General features: G+C 41.7%; 5 protein-coding genes across 5 annotated transcripts; 2 read left to right on the top strand and 3 right to left on the bottom strand.

Moving 5' to 3' along the window:
- Positions 1–2,012: 2,012 nt before the first annotated feature.
- LOC135714581 (uncharacterized) lies at positions 2,013–7,257 on the top strand. The gene is made up of 2 exons (XM_065237969.1): positions 2,013–3,095; positions 3,151–7,257. The coding sequence occupies exons 1-2, from the start codon at positions 2,013–2,015 to the stop codon at positions 7,255–7,257; spliced, it is 5,190 nt and encodes a 1,729-aa protein (XP_065094041.1).
- Positions 7,258–9,469: 2,212 nt separating this feature from the next.
- LOC135714853 (probable serine hydrolase) lies at positions 9,470–10,800 on the bottom strand. Its single transcript, XM_065238238.1, has 2 exons — positions 10,599–10,800; positions 9,470–10,527 (listed from the first exon to the last, which is right to left on the bottom strand). The coding sequence occupies exons 1-2, from the start codon at positions 10,698–10,700 to the stop codon at positions 9,604–9,606; spliced, it is 1,026 nt and encodes a 341-aa protein (XP_065094310.1). The 5' UTR covers positions 10,701–10,800; the 3' UTR covers positions 9,470–9,603.
- Positions 10,801–11,321: 521 nt separating this feature from the next.
- LOC135714844 (probable serine hydrolase) lies at positions 11,322–12,834 on the top strand. The gene is made up of 3 exons (XM_065238224.1): positions 11,322–11,570; positions 11,642–11,797; positions 11,884–12,834. Exons 2-3 carry the CDS (start codon positions 11,648–11,650, stop codon positions 12,808–12,810), a joined length of 1,077 nt encoding a protein of 358 aa, XP_065094296.1. The 5' UTR covers positions 11,322–11,570; positions 11,642–11,647; the 3' UTR covers positions 12,811–12,834.
- A 7,330-nt stretch (positions 12,835–20,164) lies between these two features.
- Positions 20,165–21,607, bottom strand: LOC135714837 (probable serine hydrolase). Its single transcript, XM_065238212.1, has 2 exons — positions 21,206–21,607; positions 20,165–21,146 (listed from the first exon to the last, which is right to left on the bottom strand). The coding sequence occupies exons 1-2, from the start codon at positions 21,221–21,223 to the stop codon at positions 20,229–20,231; spliced, it is 936 nt and encodes a 311-aa protein (XP_065094284.1). The 5' UTR covers positions 21,224–21,607; the 3' UTR covers positions 20,165–20,228.
- Positions 21,608–21,959: 352 nt separating this feature from the next.
- On the bottom strand, positions 21,960–23,194 carry KFase (kynurenine formamidase). The gene is made up of 3 exons (XM_065238201.1): positions 22,911–23,194; positions 22,524–22,839; positions 21,960–22,462 (listed from the first exon to the last, which is right to left on the bottom strand). The coding sequence occupies exons 1-3, from the start codon at positions 23,029–23,031 to the stop codon at positions 22,006–22,008; spliced, it is 894 nt and encodes a 297-aa protein (XP_065094273.1). The 5' UTR covers positions 23,032–23,194; the 3' UTR covers positions 21,960–22,005.
- Positions 23,195–25,866: the final 2,672 nt, after the last annotated feature.

Genomic DNA, 25,866 nt, shown 5'->3' with positions numbered 1-25,866 from the left:
ACTAAACTTCAAGTCAATTTTGTGAGTTCCGAGTAGAATTTTTAAGTAGCTCTGTGGAAAATTCCATAATGATTGTGAAGAGAGTTCCAGGATCCATGAACAATACCAAGAGAATCGAATTTTGAGGGTACCCAAAGGAATTCCGAGGATAATTCCAAGGGCATCTTGAAATGAATTTCTAGGGAATTTCAACGAAAGTGAGTTCTCCAAGATAATTCTGAGCAAAGCTTTAAGACATTTCTAAGTGAATTGCATGGGAATCCTAAAGAGAATTTTACCGATTTTTAAATAACATTATGGACGGAAGCTTCAATGAATTCATAGAAAAACTTTAAAAAACAAAGAGAAGCATAGGTTGAGTTTCATGCATTTTTTGGATTGTTCTGTAGAGAATTTATGGACTGTTATAAAGAAATTTTCAAGAGACTCCCAGAGAGAATCTCAAATTTGTTTTAGATTAATTCTGAATAAAAAGTAAGAGGTTGTATCCAAGACACGACCGTAGATTTGACGTAGGATTACGTGCTCGGTATCAATATTCAGCGACTGTGATAGGGAAACCTTTTTTTTTCATCATGGAAACGCCTCGTTTTCTGATGGCAAAATTACGCAGTTTTCGTACACAAAACGCACGGAATTTTCGGTTTATTCAATAGATAATAAAAATAATCGAAAATTGATTGGAAGAATTTCTTGCTCAAATTTTTCATTCGGGAGATATTCACGATCAATCATATAAATTCGAGATTTTTTTTGCATTTTTCTAGCGTCCTGGAGAAAACCTTACCTTAATTCGAAGTGTTTCTGGTTAATTGACAAGGTCATGTGGTACTCGGTCATTGCGAGAATTTGTATATACCACTTCAATACTGTTACGCATTTGACCACAAACGTTTGGTTGCTGGGTACATTATCAATGAACTTTGGAGGTAATGTGGCTGGCAGCAAGGCGAGTTAACGTGCAATTAAAATTAACTCTTAAAAGACATTAAAGAGTATACAGGAACTTCGATAATTTCTTCTTTCGAACATCCTCCGGAACATCGAACATAGGCTTGACAACGAAATATTCTTGCCCGGGAAGTTGACGGAAGTCGGCCTTGACGTAAGTTTCGTCTACCATCACGATGCAACAATATTTGATGAGCAACTTCGTGTAAAGTTTCCAAGCGCGGGTTTTCGCAGTGATGTTTTGCTTTTCATTCCAGTTTGGGGCTTTTTGCACCTTGTTAACATGTAACCCAGCACGCTTCATGGTTCATGGTTTCGATAGACACCTTGGACTTTTTAGTGACATCTCGAATTGACATGTTTGGACGGTTCTTGAACTGTTGCACCAATTTCCTGGCCATTTTACTTGTTCGATGATTTGCGCATCCCTACTGCGCTCCCCAACCGCAAGACTTTGGCACACCCTGTGCGATAACAATTCAATTACAACACACAGTCCTTTTCTGTTCTTTTGTTTGACCGAATAAAGTTAGTTGTGCTCCATAGTCATGAGAATCGAGACGCTTTTTATTAGATTGACTATTGATTGTTCGTAGAAACCGAACCCCCAAAATTTACAGTCCACTCGATACCGTTAACAAAGTGGTCCTTCGAGCCGGATCCTGAGAAACCGGTGGATTTCGACGCGGTTTACGTGAATAAAGTACGTGATTTCTAGTGAGGAATTTCAATCCGAGCATCGGTTTTGTACTGCGGTCGAACCGGTGTTAGTGACGCGCTAGCAGCTTGGCTCAAAGCGGTCGCTACATGTGAAAAGTGAAAGAAGAATTCCTATCTGATCCGTTCCGAAACGTTTCCGACGCTAAGGCGTTTTCAAGTGCATTAGTGCCCTTTTCTAAAAATTCGTACAGCTAAAGCGGGATTTTTTGCAAATGGCGGTTTAGTTGTGTGCGCGAGTGAAAAAGAAGATGCCACCAAAGACACCGAGAACGCCTGTACAGCCAGCTACACCTGTTGCTGAACAAAAAGTGGAGAAGAAAAAGAAAGAAGAAAATAAAAGGATGGAAGAGCAGCTCAAGGGGCTAGTCAATCAGAGAGTGGCAGTTCATGGCAAACTGGCCCGTGTTAACACTGCTTTGCAGTACAGTGCGGATCAACCGAATCCGAACATTAGAAACATTCATTTTCTTCAGTTCCACAAAAAGACTGTAGAGAACTGTTATAACGAGTGCAATAGTATTCAGAATCAGATTTATGTACTACCACTCTCTGAAGACCGCCAAGAAGAAGAAACCGAGAGCTACATCGAATTCGAGTCGCTATACAACGACGTTTCCGTTCAATTGTGTATGTTGATCGAGGCGGTGACGAAAACAGAAACTGATCTGATTCTCCCGGTCGGACATCCGAATCCAGTTCCACCGTTTCCAATCCATCCGTATCTCCCACCGCTACAAGTGCCCTTGCCGACATTCGACGGCTCTTACGAAAAGTGGTATTCGTTCAAGTCTTTGTTTACCACCGTGATGAACCGCTACCAGCAGGAGGAACCAGCATTGAAACTGTTCCATCTGCGAAACAGTCTTGTCGGGCAAGCAGCTGGCATCATCGACGAAGATTTGATAAATAATAATGATTATGATGCCGCATGGATGTTGCTTACACAGCGGTACGAAGATAAACGTGTCGTTGTTGACAAACACGTTGAAAATCTATTCAACCTGCCGAAGCTTAGCCAGGAGAACGCAGCGAACATGAGGAAATTGATCGACAGCAGCACCAAGAACGTGGAGGGCTTGCGGCATCAGAACTTACCGGTGGATGGACTCGGAGAACAGATGCTGGTGAATCTTATCGCAGCGAAGATGGATAAAAGGCTCCGGGTGGCCTGGGAAGCCCGTCAGAAGAAGAATGTGCTATCGACGTACGCTGCAACGATAGACTTTCTGCAAGAGCAGTGTCGAATTTACGAAAAGCTCGACGCGAGTATGAAGCCGTTGACGGAGAGTGCTAAACCGAAAGCGATGGCTAGGAGCCATACGCTAGTGACAAGTGATATGAAGAATGACAAGTTTGAATACAAATGTCCAGTGTGTAAGGCAAGCCATGAACTTTGGAAGTGCGAGGCCTACAAAAACAAAAGTGTCAGTGAGAAATACGAAGTGCTAAAAAGGTGCGGCGCCTGCTTCAACTGCTTAGGGAGAGAGCAGTGCATGTGCATCGTCACGTTCTTGTCGGGAATGTGGCAAGAAACATCACACTACGCTCCACGTTGAAGACGCATTTAAAAACGTGAACAGCTCCACTTCCTCAAATACGACTGATTATTCCACGCCAGTCGTAAAACCAGCTGGAAACCTGATGACCAGCACTACAGCAGGAACGTCAACAACCCTGTGTGCTGAGAATTCCGAGAAGCAGACCCTACTTTCTACTGCCGTTGTTTTGGTCAACGGCTTGTGCAGCACTCCATATCCATGTCGTGTGCTTCTGGATTCCGCTTCGCAAATGAATTTTGTGACAGAACGATTTGCGAACCTACTCTCACTGAAAATGGTACCTGCTAACTTCACGGTTAGCGGTCTGAACGGCAAGAAAACTAGGATTTGCCGTATGCTGCGCACCACGATTAGGTCTTGTCACGCTGACTTCACTACTGACCTAGATCTACTGGTTACCCCACGAATCACTGGTGATCTGCCGGTGAAATCATTCGATGTTTCGGAGTGGCCCATCTCGAGCGAGCAGGTGCTGGCCGATCCGACGTTCAACAATCGAGGACGTGTCGATATGTTAATCGGCGCTGAATACTTCTGGAACCTGATGGAGGATGGCCAAATCGAACTTGGTTCGAATCTTCCAATACTACGAAACACGAAGCTGGGATGGATTGCTGGAGGAATAATCGCGAGCGATGCACCTGTCGTTGCGCGCACTTTCTGTCAAACAACTGACGACGACCCGATCATCGATCTGCTGAAGAGCTTCTACAGGGTGGAGGCTTGTGATGAAATTCGCCCATCCGCTACAGCGGATGAAGTGAAGTGTGTCGAACATTTCCGTCGCACACACCTACGAAATGAGGAAGGGCGGTACATTGTGCGTCACCCCTTTAACGAACGCAAGCACGAACTAGGAGATTCACGTGAAATGGCGCTGAAACGCTTTCTGCACCTGGAGCGGAAGCTAGACAAGCAACCAGAATTAAAGGAGCAGTACTCGCTGTTCATCCGAGAGTACGAACAACTCGGGCACATGCGAGAGATTCAGGAGACAACGGAGGAACCAGGATCGGTGTACTATTTGCCACACCACTGTGTGCTGAGACCCACCAGTACGACGACCAAATTAAGAGTTGTATTTGATGGGTCGGCTAGAACGTCCTCGGGTGTATCGATCAACGATATACTGATGACTGGACCAAGTGTTCAGAGTGATCTCATCGCGATTTTGCTTCGTTTCCGAGGATTCCAGTTCGTCTTTACGCTGGACATTCCAAAAATGTTTCGTCAAGTTGGCGTACATTGGTTAGATACAAGGTACCTACGCATTTTTTGGAGGTACAACAAAGATGACATCCTGACCGTCCGAGAGCTGCAGACGGTTACGTATGGCCTGGCATCATCACCGTTCCAAGCAACGATGGCGCTCAAGCAAACTGCAGTTGATCACAAGGAGGAATTTCCGGAAGCCGCAAATATCGTCGAAAAAGGGACGTACATGGACGACATCCTAACAGGTGCCGATACGCTAGCTGAAGCATGCAAGCTCCAACGAGAAGTGACGGATCTGCTGGCGAAGGGATGCTTTGGCGCTCATAAGTGGTGTGCCAACCACCCCGATATTGTGAAAGGTGTTTCTGAAGAGCTACGAGGAAACTCGTTCGTAGTATCTGACGAAAATTCGAAGTCGATCGTGAAGACTCTTGGCATGACCTGGGATCCGGTCGACGATTGGTTTTCTGTATCGGTTCCGGAATACGACGTTTTGGATGAAGTGACTCGTCGCAAGCTTCTAAGCCAGCTGGCCAAGATTTTCGATCCGCTGGGCTTCTTCGGCCCCGTGATTACAACTGCAAAGCTGATTCTGCGAGAGGTTGGCGAAATGCAGATTGATTGGGACGAGCCAGTCCCTTATGAAGTGAGATCCAAGTGGCTAAATTTTCGCACAGAAATAGCCGTCCTTAACAAGGTGCGAATGCCAAGGTGGATTTCCTGGAATGGTGCGTTCAAGCTTGAGCTGCATGGATTTGCGGACGCCTCCGACGTGGCGTACGGAGCGTGCCTCTATACACGAGCAGTTTTTCCAGACGGATCCGCTCAGATGAAACTGGTTTGCAGTAAATCCCGCATTCTACCGATGAAGAGGGCGAAAACTAAGGCTGTCACGACTCCTCGTGCTGAACTGTTGGCGGCCTTGTTACTCGCCAAGCTGACTGTGAAGTTGCAGGACGCTACGGAATTAGACTTCGCGTCGACGAATCTGTGGAGTGATTCAAAAATAGTGTTAGCGTGGATCAGCAAACCACCGAACGTCTTACATACCTACGTTTCGAATCGTGTAAGTGAAATACAGAAACTTACCCCGAATTGCAGCTGGAAATATATTCCTACGGACGAGAATCCGGCCGACCTTATATCCCGAGGAGAGCGGCCGAAAAAATTACTCGAGTCTAAGATGTGGTGGACTGGCCCACCCACATTCAACGGTTCTGTTGTAGAGATGACAGATGTAGTAGCTATTCCGGATGAAGAGTTACCGGAAATGCGTGCTGGCGTAGTACTGGCTGTGACTGCTCTCACCAAAAGAATGCCAATGTTTGACAAGATTAGCGATTTCACGAAGGTTGTGCGTAGCACAGCCTACCTGGTACGCTTTGCGATGTTCATCATATCCAGGAAGAAGGAGTTGTTAAAGGGCCCGCTCACTGCTGAAGAAATAAAGCGGGCAACAATAGTGATTGTACGGTTGGTTCAACACGAAACGTTTCAACCAGAGATTCTCGCCCTGATGAGCGGCACGGACGCAAAGCATCGACTCAACGGATTGAAAGCGTTTTTGGACCCGGAAGACGGCGTGTTACGAGTCGGAGGTCGAATCAAGCGAGCGTTCATACCATACGATAGTCGACACCAGATGTTGCTGCCAGCAAAGCACCCGATCACGGAAGCACTCGTCCGACACCTACATCTAGAGAACCTTCACATCGGGCAGAAAGGTCTACTTGCCATCGTACGACAACGATTCTGGCCATTGAACGTGAAAAATACAATTCGCAAGGTGATTCGAAATTGTATGGTGTGCTTTAGAGCAAATCCGTTGAAGACAACTCAGATGATGGGTGACTTGCCATCATATCGTATCCGACCTGCTCCAGCCTTTTCGGACACTGGTGTGGACTACGCTGGGCCTTTTTGGCTTAAGTCATCGTCTACTGCTCGTAAGCCCTATATTACCAAGGCCTACGTGAGTCTCTTTGTGTGTATGCAAACCCGTGCCATACATCTGGAATTAGTCTCCGACTTGACGACGGCCGCGTTTCTTGCTGCTTTGAGACGATTCCACAGCCGACGTGGGTATCCGAAAACAATGCGCTCTGACAATGCAACAAACTTTGTCGGAGCCAAGACCGAGTTGCATGAGCTGTGGCTACTGTTCCAGAACCAATGTTCTACAGGAAAGATCGTGAGGTACTGTACCAACAAGGGAATCGAATGGTCCTTTATCCCACCGCGAAGTCCACACTTCGGTGGCATTTGGGAAGCTGGCGTTAAACAAGTGAAACATCATCTCAAGCGTATTGTCGGTGACCGGAAATTGACTTTCGAGGAGCTGTATACTACGCTGACTCAAATCGAAGCTGTATTAAACTCTCGACCCCTGGCGCCTAGCTCGGATGACCCAAACGACTACACAGCTATAACACCTGCTCACTTCTTGGTAGGCCGCGAGATGCAAGCCATTGCTGAACCGTCGTACTTGCATTTGAAGGAGAACACTTTATCAAGGTGGCAGCTCGTGCAGACCATGCTGCAGCACTTCTGGAAACGATGGACAGCGGAATACCTGCCGGAACTCCAGACTCGATCCAAGTGGCTGAAAACGAACGAAATCAAAGAGGGTTCGCTAGTATTGCTTGTGGACCAGAACGCACCGCCGCTGCAGTGGCCACTAGGAAGGATTTCAGCCGTGCACCCCGGACAGGATAGCGTGACACGTGTCGTTACGGTGAAAACAGCAAATGGAGGAGAGTTCAAGCGTGCTGTGACGGAGGTCTGTTTGCTGCCATTTGTCCATGAGACTTGAAATCGGCATTTCAACGCCGGGGAGCATGTTCGATGATTTGCGCATCCCTACTGCGCTCCCCAACCGCAAGACTTTGGCACACCCTGTGCGATAACAATTCAATTACAACACACAGTCCTTTTCTGTTCTTTTGTTTGACCGAATAAAGTTAGTTGTGCTCCATAGTCATGAGAATCGAGACGCTTTTTATTAGATTGACTATTGATTGTTCGTAGAAACCGAACCCCCAAAATTTACAGTCCACTCGATACCGTTAACATTACTATCTATTGGACCACTTTTACGACCTCAGACAGGGCACTCAGACGCTTTTTGAAGGTTCTTATTACACGAGACACAGTTCCGGAGAACTTCGAGATTTGGGCGTAATTGCTTTTGTAAACAAACACGTCAGTCGCCGATTTCTCGCGAATAAAAGCTCAATATTGGAATCAAATTACAGCACATGCTAGATAAATTATTCCTTTACCTGTTTGTGTTGTTAATTTTCTAGGCTGAGCTTTTATTCGCGAAAAATCGTCAAGTCAAGCGTTTGTTCACAAAAACAATTACGTCCAAATCTCAAATCACTCCGGAGTTGTATTTGCAATTCCAAGCTTTTTAGCAATCCATCCGTGGAATTGCACATTTGATTTTGATTGTAAGTGCACAACATTTTTTCATGGACAATTTCTTGTTTCGACAACATGACTGGAACTACTGTATCAAAAACTATGAAAATTCACAGATGTAAACAATGGTTGTGGTTGTGTACTGGGGAACAATGTTCAACGCCACGCGTCGAAAGCACTGCTGCTGTTGCTGCTCGATGACGACCGACCGGACACCACCACACACGGCGATACCGGATGGAATTCGATTTTGAAATCTGTGTTAGGGAAAGTGCTTTTTTGCAGGCAATTGGTGATAATTTTGATCACAATTGCAACAGTTGGACATTTGTGTAATTATCTATAGTGACCCATTGAAAATTTGATAAAGTGTTTAGTTTATCAGAATTGTAGAAAAATTTCCAATCGATTAGCTTGTTTTCATCTAAAATCCACCCGCTATTGACAGAGTTATAAGTGGTCAAAACCTGACCACTTTTGGTAACGCGATCGATTTTGGTTTTTTGAAATTGCATCCCCAATATGTTGCCGAAAGACGCAATCCTACGTCAAAAACTTTGTGAAGGGACATTCTAAGGGATTCGAAAGGAAATGTTTGAAAGCATTCCAATACAATTCTATACAGAATTTTGAGTGAATTTTCAAGGAAGTTAAGTTCAAATTTTTAACGCTTCGAACGCAGAACCATGTTCAAGATCCAAGAAAATTTGTGCTATCTTAGTAATGACTCACATTTAACATAGTGATCCCTTCTGCTTTCGGTTTTATGCTTAATTTAAATGTATTTACATCGCACAACCGCTAATCGGGATTCACTGGTGGTCACCATAAATATCGGAAAGTCCCAGTAGGGACGTCATAAAGTCAAAGAAGAAGAATATACAATGCACAATTCTAGATAGAGCTGGAATTAGGGCGTAACAGCTTTTGTAAACAATGACTTCTTTCGATAATTTCTAGAAAGTTAAGGCTCGCCAACGCATATCAACATCACCATCGGGTAGGGGGAGACTTACCGCAGCTACAATAGCCCATTTCAAGAACGCAAGCATTCCGAAGCTATTTTCAAACAGGATAAGCCCCGCTCCAATACATTATCGATGCAAGTATACACCATTGATAATGTACTGAAACTTTCAATCAAGCAGTAGTGCAATACTTGATTGACGCGTTTTTAGTAAGTTTTGAAATGATCATCTTGAATTAGATGGATATTTCCTATCGAGGAAAGAAGAACGAAAAGCTAAATAAACTTAGCTGAGAGTAACCACGCTTAGGTTAGAACAGTCGGGCACCACATGCAACGGATAAGAATATGAAAATGTTCACTTAATGCACTTTTCAACATCACTTCTGTACTTTCAAATTAACATTTTTTAATAATGAAATTGTAAATTTATAGCATTTTCACTAGAACGAAAACGACGCAGCAAAACAAAAACACGTCATTTTCGCAGCGCGGCCTACTTCGATCTCTCTCTCTCTCTCTTGCTAAGTTGACTATGCAAAATAAATTGTTTTCATGATTCTTACTAAGATCTCAATTTTCGTTAAGGCGAAAACGAAAAAAAAAATCAAATTATACGCGAAAAACGTCAATACTTTATTTTGCCTCCAATGCTGTTAATGTACATCTATTAAAACATACAATATTGTACAGTTTTGACATATCACCTACCGAGATTATATCTTTTATCTATTTTTTATCACTTTATTTGGATAATATTAAAAAAGTTTATAATTTACTGGCAAGCTTATCAGAATGTTTGATCCAATACTTTTTCAGAAATTCATTTATTATCGGTGCAACAAGTTCCGGATCGGTCAAATGCACGTGGTGAGATGCTTTCACAAATTCCACCTGAAACAGCGGGTTGTGCTCCTTCAGTACTGCCACCATAGGTTTGAAACCCTGCCAGGAGCCCGGATACGGTGAATCTTCCGCTTTGATCGTCAAATGTGGCACCTTCACCCGTTTACCCAAATCCCAGTTCACTTCGTCCGACCAACCGGGAATGTTATTGTATTTGACCTTGTTGTCACGGTCAAAGTAGTACTTTCCGGGGAACTTCTTGGATGGTTTTATGTTCCTTTGTAGTATAAATGGAGCGGTTTCTTTGGTCACAGACTCGAATGTAGCTTCGTGCATTTTATCCACCATTTCTTCGTAGGTGTACGAAGGTGGTTCCGACTTGTGACGATTCCTTTTGTCCGCTTCGACGAACTTCATCAGCAAAGGTGCTGCAAACTGTACGAACTTGCCGGGATAGTAGCTGTGAGGTTTTAAGGCGTCAATTCCGATGAGAAATTCAACCTTCTCGGGGAAGAAGGCTGTGAACATAAAAGCGATGATAGCTCCCATGGAATGTCCCATAATTGCCAACTTTTCCCACTTGTACTCGTCCATGATTTGCTGTATAAGAATCACGCTTTCCAACTGGTGATAGGCCATACCGTCTGGGACCCATGAAGAGTGACCGTGGCCAGGGAAATCGATAGCTAGAAAACTCATATCCGCTGGCAACAGTGGTATCAGACGATCGAAAGTACCGCAATTGTCTAACCATCCGTGAAGGCACAGTATCGGTTGAACGTTCTTCGGTCCGAACCATTTTCCTGCGATTTTTCCGTAAGGGATAGAGATTTCCACTTCAGTTACCTACAATAGAGCAAAAGAAGAAGAAGAAGTTACTAGCAATTAACCTACAACCTGGGAATCATTCGGCTTACATTGTGCTTCCTATCGTTCAGCTCTATATATCTAATCATGGGATGTAGATCAGTTGTGCGAAGTTCACTTTCCGATATCGCTGAGTTGTTGTTGCTAGTCATTCTTGAAATGTAATTGTGTCTAATCGTTTGAAGGCTAATTCTAGTGAATACAGATTATTTCGTCCTCCTTTGTACTCGAGTGTAGATTTTATACTGAATCATGGCGAGTGTTGCGCTGTTTTAAGTGAAACAGGCGAACGTCATATCGCAGATAGTGGATCCAAAAAAGTGATGGCCCTTGCAAATGGATTGATTTACGTATAGGTTTCCGTAAATGACTTGTAATTTAAACTAGATAATACGTTTACGTACAGATCCGTTTTTACTGTTATTCTGAAATTTGTTCTAAATTGGCTTTATACCATCAGGAAAACAAAAAAACATTACAATCTTTCATATTTCATGAACTGCTTTGATCACATCCAGTGCAACTTTTATACAAATCCATATAAAATACCGACTGTGTTATATTGAAAAATATGAATGAAGTTCATTCTACGATACCCATACTCATTCCCATGACCATGCTGTTTCTTGTATCGTATTAGTATGTACAGTTTACGAAACTCACGTGCTTACTGCGATTGTGTGAGAAGGAGTTTTTTTTTGTTAATACAGCTGTCAGTCAGGCAAAGAAATTTAGACAGGACAGAGTGAACAACTTTAATGTATGTTCATGCAGTTACGCGAAAGTTTCTGATGAAAAAAGTCTGACGATTAACGCAAGTTTCATTAGTGTGAACATTCGATTGAATTGGCTCGAATATCAATAAATATTAAGCTTGGTGCGTTTTGATACATTGGATAACTGGTGGAAGTGTTTGAAGTCTCCTTGCGCATGGTAATTACATGTTATTAGTAGTGATAAGCGAGAGATAAGGCAATCATCCCAAGTCGTGTACAACTTCCGCGTGCTAAATCAGATTCAAGGTAAGGGTTGCATCCGCATGGTATCTATTCAACAATTAAGATCCAATCTCAATACAACTTTCCGGTCGTAGACAAAAATGACTAAGTTTAAAGCTCTGGTGCCCCAAATCGGCTTCCTGGGACAGATGATTCGTGTACCCAATGTACCAGCGATGACCACGATAAGTCGGCGACTCGTACATAAACAGCAGGAAAGTGATGAATCGCACTGTATTGAGAAACGTGAGGTAAGAATAAGTGGAACGTCATGCTTTGAGGTCACAAGTCCAAAGTTCGATATGTACATTAATAACTCGCGTTATTCCATCAACAGGTTCAGGAAGTTCGGATTCCGGTGCCATACGGTGAAATTGCAGGCAAGTGGTGGGGTCCAAAGGACGTACGTCCCATTGTTTCACTGCATGGTTGGCAAGATAATGCAGGAACTTTCGATAGACTAATCCCGCTTCTACCCCACCATATGAGCTTTTTAGCATTGGATTTCCCAGGGCACGGTTTATCGTCGAGAATTCCAGACGGCATGACCTACCATACGCTTGATAGCGTTTACCTGATGAAGTTAATAATGAAGGAATATCAGTGGAAGAAAATTTCCTTTATGGCACACTCAATGGGATCTATTGTCAGTTTCATTTTCTCCTCGATCTTTCCGGACAAGGTAGACTTCAACATTGGTCTCGATGCCCTCAAACCGCACATATCGGATCCGGCCAAATTAGGTTCACGCTTGGAAAAACGAATACCTCAAATGTTGGTTGCCGACTTTCGTAACCGCGCGAAAACGGAACCACCTAGCTACACTTATGAGGATCTAGTTAATCGCCTTTACATAGGAACGACTAAATCTGTTACTAAAGAGGCTGCACCGTACCTGTTAAATCGTAACATACAAAAGTCAAGTATGCATCCAGACAAATATTACTTCACGCGCGATAGTAGACTCAAATACAGCGTTGGTGTAGGCTGGGGTCAGGACGTGAATCTGGAGCTGGCCAAAAGGATGACGATGCCGTATCTGTTCCTGAAAGCATTGAAGTCCAGCTACTACGAAGATAAGAAATATTTTGACGAATTTGTGGAACTTGTGAAGAAGACGAATCCCCTATTCGAGCTGGAGTTTGTGGACAGCACTCATCACATGCACTTGACCGAGCCGGAGAAGTTGGCACCGATAATTTCGAATTTTTTGTGCAAACATTGGAAGAGAGATGTCGATGGTAGGAAGGAACACGATAATTAAATTTTGTTGAGTTAAAATTGTACCCAAAAATGAGCTTTTTTTTGTTTTATTCCATAAAGTAAGCAACCCTCAACAATTATTGAAACATTTTTTTTCTGAAATTAATGTTCATTAAATGAAAAGAAAGATACATAAGTTGGCAGTGAGTCACATCTCGAGTACTGGGTTTTAACATTTTTCCCTTAACATTTGAAAGTAACGGACCTTTTCAAATGTTAAGCGAGATATTCGTTACACAGTAGTCATAAAATATCGTGACATTTCTGACCTGTTTTGTACCAGCGATAGAACATTAAATTTTGTAGACTATAAAAACCAGGGCTGTGGAGTAAGTGAACAATTTTCCGACTCCGACTTGACAATTTTACGGAAAAAAAGATTGATTGTTTTCAATATTAAAATATATAGGACAGAAAAATCCAACAATGTTTGACTATATTGTGATACCTCGGTTGTTTATTATTTTCCTCGGGTGCTAGCCTCAAGAACTGTATGGAACTCCATCTGAAAAAATGAGTGTGACAGCAGTTTGTTATGTATTTTCTTCGGATTTACACCACCGACGAACCGACATGCCACAGGAGCATTACGGTTGTCCACAATTCGAATTGTCAAACGAGCGAACGGCCTTTGCGTCTCAAACAAAGTGAAACCGATTAATGATTATTTATGAACATAGCCTTTCTATTCTTAATCATGATGGTTATCGGAAATGGAACCATTATGTAACAATGCGGTATGGGAAAAAAGCAAATGGTTAAACCATAGAGGTAACTCTAAGACCAGCAGGTCCCGAAGAAACGTGCTCAACTTTTTGGCTCAGCTCTAATACTATATTCGGTCCCAAGCTAATCGATGCACCCCTTGAAACATTGGAAAATCCACGAACCCCTCATTTTATTTATCAAACTTTCATAGCGAATTAAAACAAACATAGTGTAATACTAGAATTTCGACTAGAATGCGGTACGTTAATCGATTTGCTTGGGACCAATAGGCTAGTCAAGTAGTGAGCCAATTTTAAATCGATAGTTGCGTATTGATTGTTTGTTAAACTTTATCCACCTGAACAACCCTAATAAACAAATACCATAAACGAACTGTATCCCGGATGGGTAAACTATCCCACAAATGGTTTGGATGATACCCCGAACACGTCGTTAAGTTCTCTTTTATGGTTATTTTTATAAGGGAACTTTTTAACTTTGTCGATGGAAGCAGCTATCATTATACCGTATTCCGTTGCCTGGAGAATTTTAGTCAGTATTCAAAGGCTACACCCAACCGAGAAATGTTAGATTCTATTACAGATTTGGATGAAAAGTATGCTGAATTTACAATGTTTTGCGACATGAAAAGATTCTGTAATGTGGTCAACGGAAGGTTTCTAAAATAATAATTTTGTAATTTTTATGTTGGCCCTTATTACGGGTGTCACTTCACAGTGAATATGAAGTGAAGCGAGGGGGACGAAGAAGATTGATGACGATTTTTTGTACATCTAGAATTGAGATTTAGATATGTCGCCCCCTCGAAGTGAAGTGACAACTTTTCACTCACGGGAATAAAAACGGGGATCCCATTTGATTTGTCCGGGAATCACTTCATCATGAATGATAACATCAGGCACAAGAGCATTTGTAAACAAAATTTCTGATGCCCTTTACATGCGAACCAAAGTACGCCCACGCAAACCAATATCATCATCGGATAGGGGCAACTATCACCTTTCCGAAAGTGGTATTGGTTTGCGTGGGCGTACTTTGGTTCGCGTGTAAAGGGCCTTAGAAAGTTTGTTTACAAATGCTTTTGTGCCGTTATCAAATGTTCTGCCTGACATGTCACTTTACTTCACTTCACTACCCGTAATAAGAGTCGTTAGCTTGTTTTTCGAACAAATATTGTTTCCCCAATTGCATTGCGTCTAGAAAATCATCTAGTGAAGGTTTTATACAAAAATTAACATTCTGGAAAAACTCACTTCCATTGCAAGAACTGATATTACATTTGTTGTATGAAACTTTTAGATTTAAAAAAAAAACTTATAATGATCTTGTATTCTTTTATAAAAACTGAAATGATAATCGAATTGCTAAACAAAAATTACTAACCCTCTCATCGATAGTGAAGCATGTCAATAAGACTTTGAAGGAGTGCAATCCGTTTGTCTATCCAAGATTCACAAACCAGGCAACAAACTGCGAGATATAATTTTGGCAGAGGGTTCTCCTACTCATAAATGTTCTAAATGATTAGTAATCTACTCGTTTGGCTAGCAGTACACAGGATTTCTCAATTCAACTTCAAGTATCAGGAGATATTTAGAAACATTTAAAGTTTTTAGATTTACGATCGGATAAAATAGTGTTAAGGTGCAAGGGGCGCAGTACATCAAACAATTGAAAAACAGTTATTTTTTTCCTTGATTTGTTTTCCGTCGATCTTGTTTTCCGTGCTGAGCACCAATGCTACCGACGCCAGGAAGGCAGCTCCCACACCTGGACCCTACCTATCGACCCATCAACTCATGAACCGGGGACCAACGGCTTTACTTCCCATCCGAAGGAAGGCGTGATCAGAGATGTAATGCCCCAGAACATCCCGGCGGCGCCAACTGAGATTGAACCCAGGCCTGCTGGGGTGAGAGGCAATCACGCTTACCACTACACCACCGGCGCCGTTAAAAACTGCTTTTGAATTCTTGAAAATAAAACCGTCATCTTTTCCCTTATTTCATATGCTATCAATAAATAATTTGTGATCAGTATTATTTGTTTATTTGTTATGGTTGCATCAACAGACTAGAAATAGTCTCAATGATGTGTTGTAAAAAAAGTACAGATTATACAGACGACATACATATACTACAGTTACAAACGAAAATAACTTGGAAAGCATTGTCAAGTTACTAAAAATTTATAAGTCTTAAATTTTACACTTAGCTGTTGGGTATCAAGCGCCTTCGGTCAGCAAAAAAGGCAGAGAATCTTCGGCGAAGCATATTCCGTGTCAAGTGGAAATCGAACATCGACGCTACTCGGTTGAACACTAGCTGCAAGCCGTAAATAGCGCTCCCTATGCTATAATTAGTTCGAAGAAGTGGAAGTCTCAGCATAAGACTGTTGCGTAGTGATCGAGGTTGAACATTAATGTTCACTTGTTGCAGAATTGCTTCGCAGTCAATTCTTCCTTGCAGAGTATCGGCGACGGTTAAGGCTCTGAAAACATCTCTTCGGATACGTAAGGGCTCGATATTGATCAATTGGCAGCGATTCTCGTAGCTTGGAAGACGAAGTGGGTATCTCCAAGGCAGCTTACGGAGCGCGAAGCGAAGAAAACGTCGTTGAACAGATTCAATTCGCTCGGCCCCATTATTGTAGTTCGGGCTCCAGACAGCAGAGCAGTATTCCAACGTAGATCGTACGAGAGAGCAATAGAGCGATTTCAAGCAGTAAATGTCCGTGAAGTTCTTAGTAATCTTGAAGACAAAGCCAAGCGTTCTGGACGCTTTGTCGACGACATACGATATATGGTGTGAGTATGTCAGCTTTGAGTCTAGAAAAACGCCTAAGTCTTTCACGCAGTGCAACCGTTCGATAGTCGTGCCTAGTAGTTTGTAGTTGAAAATAATCGGTTGTTTCTTGCGTGAGAAAGTAACTGTACACTTAGCTGGGTTGACCACCAGTCGGTTTAGACTACACCAGTCAGCAAAGATGTCAATCTGATTTTGGAGAGAACGGCAGTCGGCGAGTGAGCGGATGCGCAGAAAAACTTTCAGATCGTCTGCAAACGATAATCGTGTCTCTGTGATAACATGGTGAACGTCGTCGAAGTAGAGGAGAAATACCAATGGTCCCAGATGGCTGCCCTGAGGTATACCGGACTTTGCGCAGAAGCTTGCTGAGCGACAAGTACCCAAAGTTACTGTCAATTGGCGCTCCGTGAGGTATGAACGAAACCATCTCAAAAGATTTCCACCGATCCCTAGCCTATCAAGCTTAGCGATCGCAATTTCGTGGTTCAGCTTATCGAAGGCTGCCGTAAGATCTGTGTAGATAACGTCCGTTTGGGTCCGAGCAATCAAACTGTCTGTGATGTAAGACGTTAGGCACAGCAGGTTCGTAGTTGTGGAACGCCCAGTTATGAATCCGTGTTGATCTGTACTTAGATATTGCCTGCAATGCGCATTTAGGGACTCTATGACAACCAATTCAAAAAGTTTTGATACAGCACCCAGCGACGTGATTCTCCGGTAGTTGTTTACGTCGCGTTTGCTTCCCTTTTTATGAACAGGAAACATATCCGCAGTCTTCCAGCAAGACGGAAAGATGCCGCTGGAAAGAGAGAGCTGGAATATGCGGCGCAGTGGATCTAAAAGACAAGTGATGTTCTTTTCAAGAATAATCGACGGAACACCATCGGGTCCAGCCTTAGTTGGAGTCTTAAGTTTAGATGCTGCTCTAGAAATCGTATCTGTAGTGGCTTCGACCATGCTGAGCGTTTGGTTGATCAAAGGAACATTACTGGCCGCGGAAGTAATGATATTAGCGGAGAGTTGCTCGGCTTCAAACACACTAGCAAATTTGGCTGAGAACAGGTTGCAAATGTCTTGTTGATTTCCAGCAGTTTCACCATTAAAAATCATGGAAGAGGGTAAGCCGACTTCCCTGCGTTGCTCATTTACGAAGTTCCAGAAGGATTTCGGGTGTGATTTTAGCCGCCGTTGAATCCTCCTTTGATAGCGTTGAAAACAGAGACGACTTAACATGACTTAACCGCTTATACTCGTGGTTGAGTCTGACATAGTAGCATTTCAGTGGCAGTGTGCGGAGTTTAGTAAATCTTCTGAGAGCAGCCTTCTTAGTTCTTTTCAACGAGCGAAGATCTTTCGTCATCCACGGGACGCGAGAGTCGATATGGATGATCTTTTTGGAAACGTGTCTGTCAATGACATATGCCAAGACGTGAGAAAAGGTTTGTGCAGCAATGTTGACGTCTACAGGATCTAGAATATGCTCCCAATCTAGATTAGACAGCACATGGACGATACTGCAATGGTCAGCTCTACGGAAGTCATATGACACAGCGTTTGGAGTGCTGGTGAAATCATGGACAATATTATTTTCGATCACGATAACTAAAGCAGGGTGATGATGAACTACCTTGACTAAAGGTTCGGGTGCCGTGGAGAGGAAAGGAGCTGTATCACGAGCACTCACAAAGCAGAGATCCAGGGTGCGGTTGTTTTCATTCATTTTCATGTATTGTAAAAGCATGGATTTTCAAAAATAGCTGTGAACAAAATTCATGCTGTTTTATTCCGGGAAAATTATCTTGTATACACCGGGGAAAAACCCGGAAATTTTTAAAAAGATCAACGGAAGGCTATCCCACACTCAAGACATTACACACGTCATCATCATCGTATGCTGTGAACCATGTCTCAACACTATTGATTCGGATTGTGACACACTTGGAGTCTAATGGCATGGCGATATCAATAGCATTGTACATCATAGTTCAATTTTCTACAATATTCTAAATCCTGATGAATGTGGGCGCCTTAGTGGAATACCTGTATAATGAGAGAGAGAAGGATTAGTATTTTCGATTTAATTCCACTACTTTATTTGCTTATCCTTGACAGATACGCGTATTTCGTCTACAACGTGCAGACTTCTTCAGTGTCTTGTACTAATACTGGACTTGCTATAACTAGTCGAGTATTAGTACAAGACACTGAAGAAGTCTGCACGTTGTAGACGAAATACGCGTATATGTCAAGGATAAGCAAATAAAGTAGTGTAATTAAATGGAAAATACTAATCCTTCTCTCTCTCTCATTATACAATATTCTACTTTATCGACTTCTACTTTACTACAAATTTGAATCGACAAATATATAAACAAAGCTGCCAGAAAGCAGAACTCACACATGCCTTTTTCTTGATGTGTCTGATTTGGGAATTTATCCTGAACTGTTGGGGTGTGCTGCTACCGTTGTCTTCGTTCGAGCTCACTGGGCCACGGTTGTTCTCATATATGAGGCTGGTTGATAAGGATGAAGTCACAACTCATGTTTTCGATGTTTACTTTACAGAACATGCCATTCACATAGCATTGAAATGCAAAACATTTCAAATCCATCTGTTTTGAACAGTAATGCAATACACTTGAATTGATAGAGAAAGATTATCAACATTTCAAAGTTTGAAACACTGGAAATTTATGTGTAGTGTGGTGAAATACACTTAAAATAAATGTGATTGTGCATATGAAAAATTCGATCAGACGTGTGGACTTTTTTGAGTGCATATATGTAATGATTTTTTAATCTCATATTCCCAGTATTAATAGAATAGAAAATCTTGGTAGCTTTCGTTCATCCATTTCGACTTCCCGTAGAATATTTCCACGAAGTTAAGTGATTTGGTTGATAGTTTTCACAGTGATTTTAAGTACCAATTTTTTCAAAGCCCTGTAATACGAAGCTTTCTAAGTTTTGAATGATAATCTCGAAAATTATTCAAATATCTTTCATTTATTGTCTAATTTCGAACATACAAACCAAAAGTGAAGTGAGGTAAACACAAACACTGATGTAGTTTGAATTACATGTTTTTTTTTCATGACAGGAACGCGCCAGATTTGTTGAAGTCCTACACATAAAAATGTTAAAATGTTAGTAATTTGCAAATTGTAATTTAATAGTCACTCACCAATCAAAACAAGTCAACATAACAATCTAATATCAAAACTGCATGGCTGCCATATTGAATCGCACTGATTTTTCATACTTGCAAATCAGTTACCATATATGAGAAATTATGTTAATATCATTGGGCTTGAAAATCACGTAACTTTGGTCTAAATTTCTTGTCTAAGTGACATCACGTTAATTCTACGTGGATCACGTACTTATTATGGACTTGAGTTTATCAAAGGCTACGTGATTTTTTGAGCGTAACAGGTAACTATCCCAAAGAAAATTGTCAGACCAGTTTTAAAGTCCAACATAAATACAGTCAACTCTCTCTAACTTGATATTGAATTGACCATCGAGTTTGGGAGGATATCGAGTTATGAAGGTAAATTTTGTTTTTTTTAATTGATCAAAGAAGTCTGGATTTCCATCGAATTAGGGAGATATCCAGTAAAGAAGAGTTGACTGTATTGAGCAGTAAGCATCAAACAACTGCAACAAATTTATATTAAATCGAAGCAGTTCACCGCTCAAATACATTTATTTAAACCTGTTGCATGACATAGTATGAAGAAATATATAACACATTTGGAAGTTAAATTATGCATAGCGCTTTATAAATGTATTTTTTTTTATAATTAGAGCAATACAATTGAAGATAGCACCACTAATCACCCAACTGCCTCACTAATGCAACTCACCAGATGACGTCTCTTCAAATTTTACTTTTTACTGACTTCTCAAAGTAACCAATATCATTTAGAAATTTTCCTATTTCGGTTGCTACCCGGTCAGCGTCAATCAAGTGGATGTAATGACCTCCGGTCATGTTAACCAGTTTAATAGGAACATTGTTGTCCTTTATCGAATTAACTATACGCATAAACTCTTCATCATCTCCATACGGTATAGAATCAGTTGCTTTGATAATCAATACTGGAAACTTGATCCGCTTTGCAGTTAATGCGCTCGCTTCCGTGGACCATCCCAAAATGTTTGGATATTTGGTTCGATTGTCATACTGGAAGCAGTAGCTCTCGGGCAGTAGCGTCGATTTGCGGATATTTCTCCTAAGTATGTGATGACAAAGATCCTTTGGAATTGTACAGCTTGGTAAATGGTGTATTTTATCAATCAGCTGTTCGTAGGTATATTTATTTGTTGGAACGTTGTTCACATAATCTTCGTCAGCTTGCATTGACCGGCTAATGAAGTTGGCTTGCTGATCAAGAATCTGTTCGAAGTGACACAGCTGCAGCGCATCCAGAGCAATAAACAGATCAACTTTTCCAGGGAACATTCCAACAAAGCAAAAGGAAGCCAAGGCGCCCATGGAATGGCCTAGCAAGGATACTTTAGACCATTTGTATGCCTTCATAATCCATAGGATGACTTGAGCTAAGTCAGCTACATGATACATCATACCGTTGGGAATTCGGGACGATTGACCATGTCCTGGCAGATCAATAGCCAGATAACTGCCGTGTGATGGCAGCAGCGGAATCAGTCGATCGAATGTACCGCAATTATCGCTAAGTCCATGGATGAGCAAGATTGGTCTAACATCTTTCGATCCGTACCACTTTCCCGCGATGCTTCCGAATGGCACGGGGATGTTAACTTCGAAGAACGGCTAAATCGACCATATTTGTAAATGCTTTCGGTTGTTCATAAGATGTTAGGAATACTTACGCTGCTACTTCCAGACATTGTCACACCTATTCAAGTTGACTTGCTCTTTGGGAAAGCTCAATCACAACTGCTGCGTCGTAAAGCATCTTAGTATGTACATTATAATATGCGTTTTCGTGGAAGATGTTATCGAAATCGCAACTACCGGGGTTCATATGAGGTACAAATCTTTATTGCCATGTGAATTGTGCGCAATTACATACCTCCCATGAGATCCGTAGTAGGCTACTGTCCTCTGTTTCCTGTTAGATGCTTGCTCGGCTAGGTAGCAGAGAAGTAGGCATTTGATTAGGCTTAATTTGCAAGATCGATTACAGTAGTAAAAGTGCAATCAAATGCCTTTCAGTAACCGTGGGTACAACATTCTCGGTCACGGAACATTCTACCACTCCATAACAAAGAGGAAATATATTGTAGTGTTTCGTAGTTGATACTGAATTTCAACAGCATGCGCACGGGCGGGATCCCCACGTTGTGTTTTTGTGGTGCGGATAGAAAGAAATATGTAAAACTCCGATTCTCTGGCCGTTCGGCCATGGCATTTTTTTTATTGTTTATCATTGGTATCATTTGTATCTGCTTGTTGATGTGAGTGAGTGTATCGCCGGTATGGTAGGTGAACCTATCTGCGGCATATTGTACAAACAATAGCTTAAACTCTTCAACGGATGTAAATTAAAATTTAGTACATACTTACTTAAGCATTTCGGTGCATTAATAATCCATAAGTAATAGACGCTTTTAGTATTTCTTTTTTATTGACTGTTTATCAAATCGTTTCCTTCAAATCACATACCGTGTTACGATTCAAAGTTGTTAAGTATTTCACTTGTAATTGCGTAATCCCTATCTGCGAGCTTCTCTACAATATCGAAGTGGTCCAAGTCGGGTAAAATGTGCAAAGAACTTGCGATTCCAAATTTGTTTAGATGTTTGTGCAAATCCTCCGACATTTGTTTGAACACGTTGCTCTCATTTTCAGCAACATATACATGAAACTTCATACCGCAGCCAGACAAGTGTTGATAATCGATGGTTACCGGCGAAAGATCCGTAACGTTTTCGTCATTCAAAGAAAGCAAATTGTTCTCGTTTACAGCTTTGGTGAAGCGCAACTCGTCCAAGCGAAACACTCCAGATATTAGATAGACATGTTTTACGAGCTGAATTTCGTCTCCAACAGTAGCAACGAAGGTACGGTCGAGCATGGCTGCCAACAGATGTGCCCCAGCGGAATGACCAGCGAATGAAATGTGTCTGGAAGTTAGTGAAAAGTTAATGCCCAGTGACTGTGGCTTCATTTTAGATATAATTTAACTTGACACGATTTTCCTCCGCGTAGTTGAGAATATATTCGCCGGCGCATTTCATTTGCCTCACTACCTCTTCCAGTGTTATTTTTGGACATAGCTCGTAGTCCAGTACAATCACTCGATAGCCTTTCTGAACGAGTGGCTTAACGCTGTAGGCGGAATCCTTTTTGTTCAACATTTGCCAATAACCACCGTGAACGTACACGAACAGGGGTGCATCTTCCGGTAGATCGTCACCGTAGATATCAAATTTCTCGCTGTCGTCACTACCATATTCTACGTCCAGTTCGCAGTTGAGCTCTTTCCTATTTTTGTCGCTCACTATAAAGAAGAAAAAAAAATACATTAATTACACACTGTTCGATACGCATCGATGCACGTGTCCACTATACCGTCGGTAACCAACTTCAAGTGGAAGTCTATGACCTCGGCTGCCGTGGAAAACCGTTTACTCCATTCGCTAGGAGAGTATTCCTTCTCCCACAGTGCAATTTGCTCAGCAGTTGGAATCATGGCACCAAAAATTTAAACAGCATCCAATCTTGTCGACCGACCGTGTACAACTCACTGTGGTTGCAATTTTCAAGTGTGATCACTTCTAGTGGTGCTTTGCGACAAAAAGAAAACCTTATCACTAAAAGATTGATGTATCGCTCGTTAGGAGAGAGTTCGGCAGTCAACTATGTACTGATGATGTTCCTTGTGTCCATGCGCTTTCTGTGTTGTGTTTTACCTTTTACTCGTGATAGAAAATATTTGTCGAGGAAAAGCGAGGAAGCCTTATAGATTATCGGTGAGTATAGAATATTTGAATGTGATTTTCGGTCGGTCGGCCAAAAGTATGAGGTTGCATGATTACGATTCATGGGGTCAGTAGGTACAAGATGAATCATTAATGTTTTATTATGACATGCATGTTGACGAGCGTTTTATGAAGCTTCATGTAAGATAGGACGAGTAAGTCATTATTGCACAATTCTATTCAAGATCATTACTACCCATAAACGAGTAACAGTTCCATTAGAACAGGAAATCAAACAAAGATGTGACTGTTATGCTTTTATGGGCTTATTAGGACGATTAATTGTCTTTGGAAAATTTCAGGATTAGCAAAGTAGAACGTTTAAAATACACCTTACCTGTCGTGATTTACTACGACAGAAGTCTAGTAACTTAATTTATTCCATTTACTGTATAGCACCACCAGGTCGTTTTAATCAAAGTTTTATTCTTAGTTCACGTGTTAGGTATAGGCTGTCAATTAATTAAATATTATTTGTAAATACACAGGCGTTCCAATATGTTACATACTAAGCTAAAGTTTGTTGAAGGTGGTTGGCTCAGTAGGTTCGTAGAATCCATCAACTTCCGGGTTCGGTCATAATCTTTTCTTGTGGCCAGTTCCGGATTTACGATCCGGGTACCCCCATATGATCTACTTTCGAAGTTTGAATTGCAAATGCTTGATATGTAAAAAAATATTTAAAACAAAATCAGAGGAAAATAAATTAAAGGTAGGGAATCTACATTTCGCCACGAAAAAATTAACGAAACAAATGTAAATATGATCCGGGGGCAAATTGATCACCGGGGTAAAATTGGTTGGTTGGTGAGAAATCTTGATAACATTTCATGATGAGACTCCAATGGTAGCTTTAACGAGTTTCTGGTAAAATGTTTCCAGTGTGAATATTAATGATATTCTGTGAATTTATCAATGATTTAAAAAATGCCTACATTTAGGCGCAACTGCATTAAAAAAATATTTCGGACAAGGATTTTGGAACAGCGGCGCCGGTGGTGTAGCGGTAAGATTGATTGCCTCTCACCCCAAAGGGTCTGGGTTTCATCCCAGCCGGCGACGCTGGCATTTTCTTAGGGATACAATCTCTGATCACGCCTTCGGAAGAGAAGTAAAGTCGTTGGTCATTGGTCCATAAGTTTGAAGTTGGTAGGGTCCACGAGTGGGAGCTGCCTTCCTGGTGTCGGTAGCATTCTTATCAGTACCGAAAACAAGATCGACGGAAAACAAATCAAGAAAAAAAAGAAGGATTTTGGGATCCCAAATTTAATGTCTCACAGAATGTCACTCGAAAGCCATTTTTTTTTTTTTTTTTTTTTTCCTCTGTTCGCGACATAAAACCACTGCGACCAGTAATTTGATCTATTGTAGTATATCCCGTGTCCTTAGTTTAGTGCATGTCGTATTACTCCACCACTATTGAGAAATGATGAAGTATTCGGTTTTGATACAGTTGTCATTCTTGCATTTATCGCAAGGAATCGATTCTAATTGAAAGGTCCCGCTATTTATACCCTTCGGAGTGTTGAAACACCCTCCAAAGGCGCGCCCCTTTGTCAGTCAAAATTGGATTCCTTAGCAAAAAAAAACAAGACATGACACCGATAATGACCATGCATCAGAACCCTAGTCTTAACCACTTCAAACTAGGAAACAACGAATAGAAGATTAGGAATCACATAGGTGAAGACTAACTAACTAATTTTTTCCTTGTTTCAAGATCATCCTCGGTCCACGCAACCCGAGGACTTATCACTATCAACAAGGCATAAAAAGTAACAAGGACTAAGATGTGTTCCTTTGATTACTGTAAAATCCTGTTCCCCTAGTTTGAAGTAGTCAAGACTAGGAATCGGTGGTAGATCTTACATCCCGTAATTTACCACGAAAAGGTGATCTACCCACGTTACGGGGCAGCCATTGGAGGAGTTTATCAATTTCCCCCAATATCACCCACGAGAGCCAATTTTTCGTGTCGGACCATGATTCTGGTCATACGGTTTAGCTGAATTCATTAATAATCAACACACTATTCTCGACGGATCCGAGCACTCTGTAAGGATAAATTCGACAGCAAATGAAAGCGACAGTAACTGCTTTGCATGTGATCCGAGGTCACGATTTCAGGAACGAAAATCACACTTGAGCACATGGATTATGACATCATGATTTTATTTTCTGTTTTCTGTAGCGTTACGAAATCGTTGGTCGCGCTGAGCAGACATGAACGTAGTTCATGGATTTGGGATTACTCAATCACGTTTACGGGAACTAAGTCATGAATTCAAATGAACTAGCAGTTCAGGATACCGTGATTTTTTTGTTCACGAATACCGGTTCGGGTTTCTTTGCGTGTAAGATCATATACGCATTAAATAAACCAACCAAAGAAAATCTGAACTCCCACACTGTGGTCCCGCGCTTCAACGAGCTAATTAGAACAACGCTGAATGGTTACGAGCTCATCTATACCGATGGTTCGAAAACAGCGAGCGAAGTCGGCTATGGCGTATTCGGTCTCAAGCTAGATACCAGCAGAGGCCTTC

The sequence above is a fragment of the Ochlerotatus camptorhynchus genome, unplaced genomic scaffold (assembly GCF_037179485.1).
Source record: "Ochlerotatus camptorhynchus isolate MF236.1 unplaced genomic scaffold, CSIRO-AGI_Acam_v1.1 ptg000045l, whole genome shotgun sequence".
In the NCBI taxonomy this organism is placed as follows: domain Eukaryota; kingdom Metazoa; phylum Arthropoda; class Insecta; order Diptera; family Culicidae; genus Ochlerotatus; species Ochlerotatus camptorhynchus.
The sequence above is the reverse complement of the archived record's forward strand: the minus strand, read 5'-3'. Positions and strand labels throughout refer to the sequence as shown.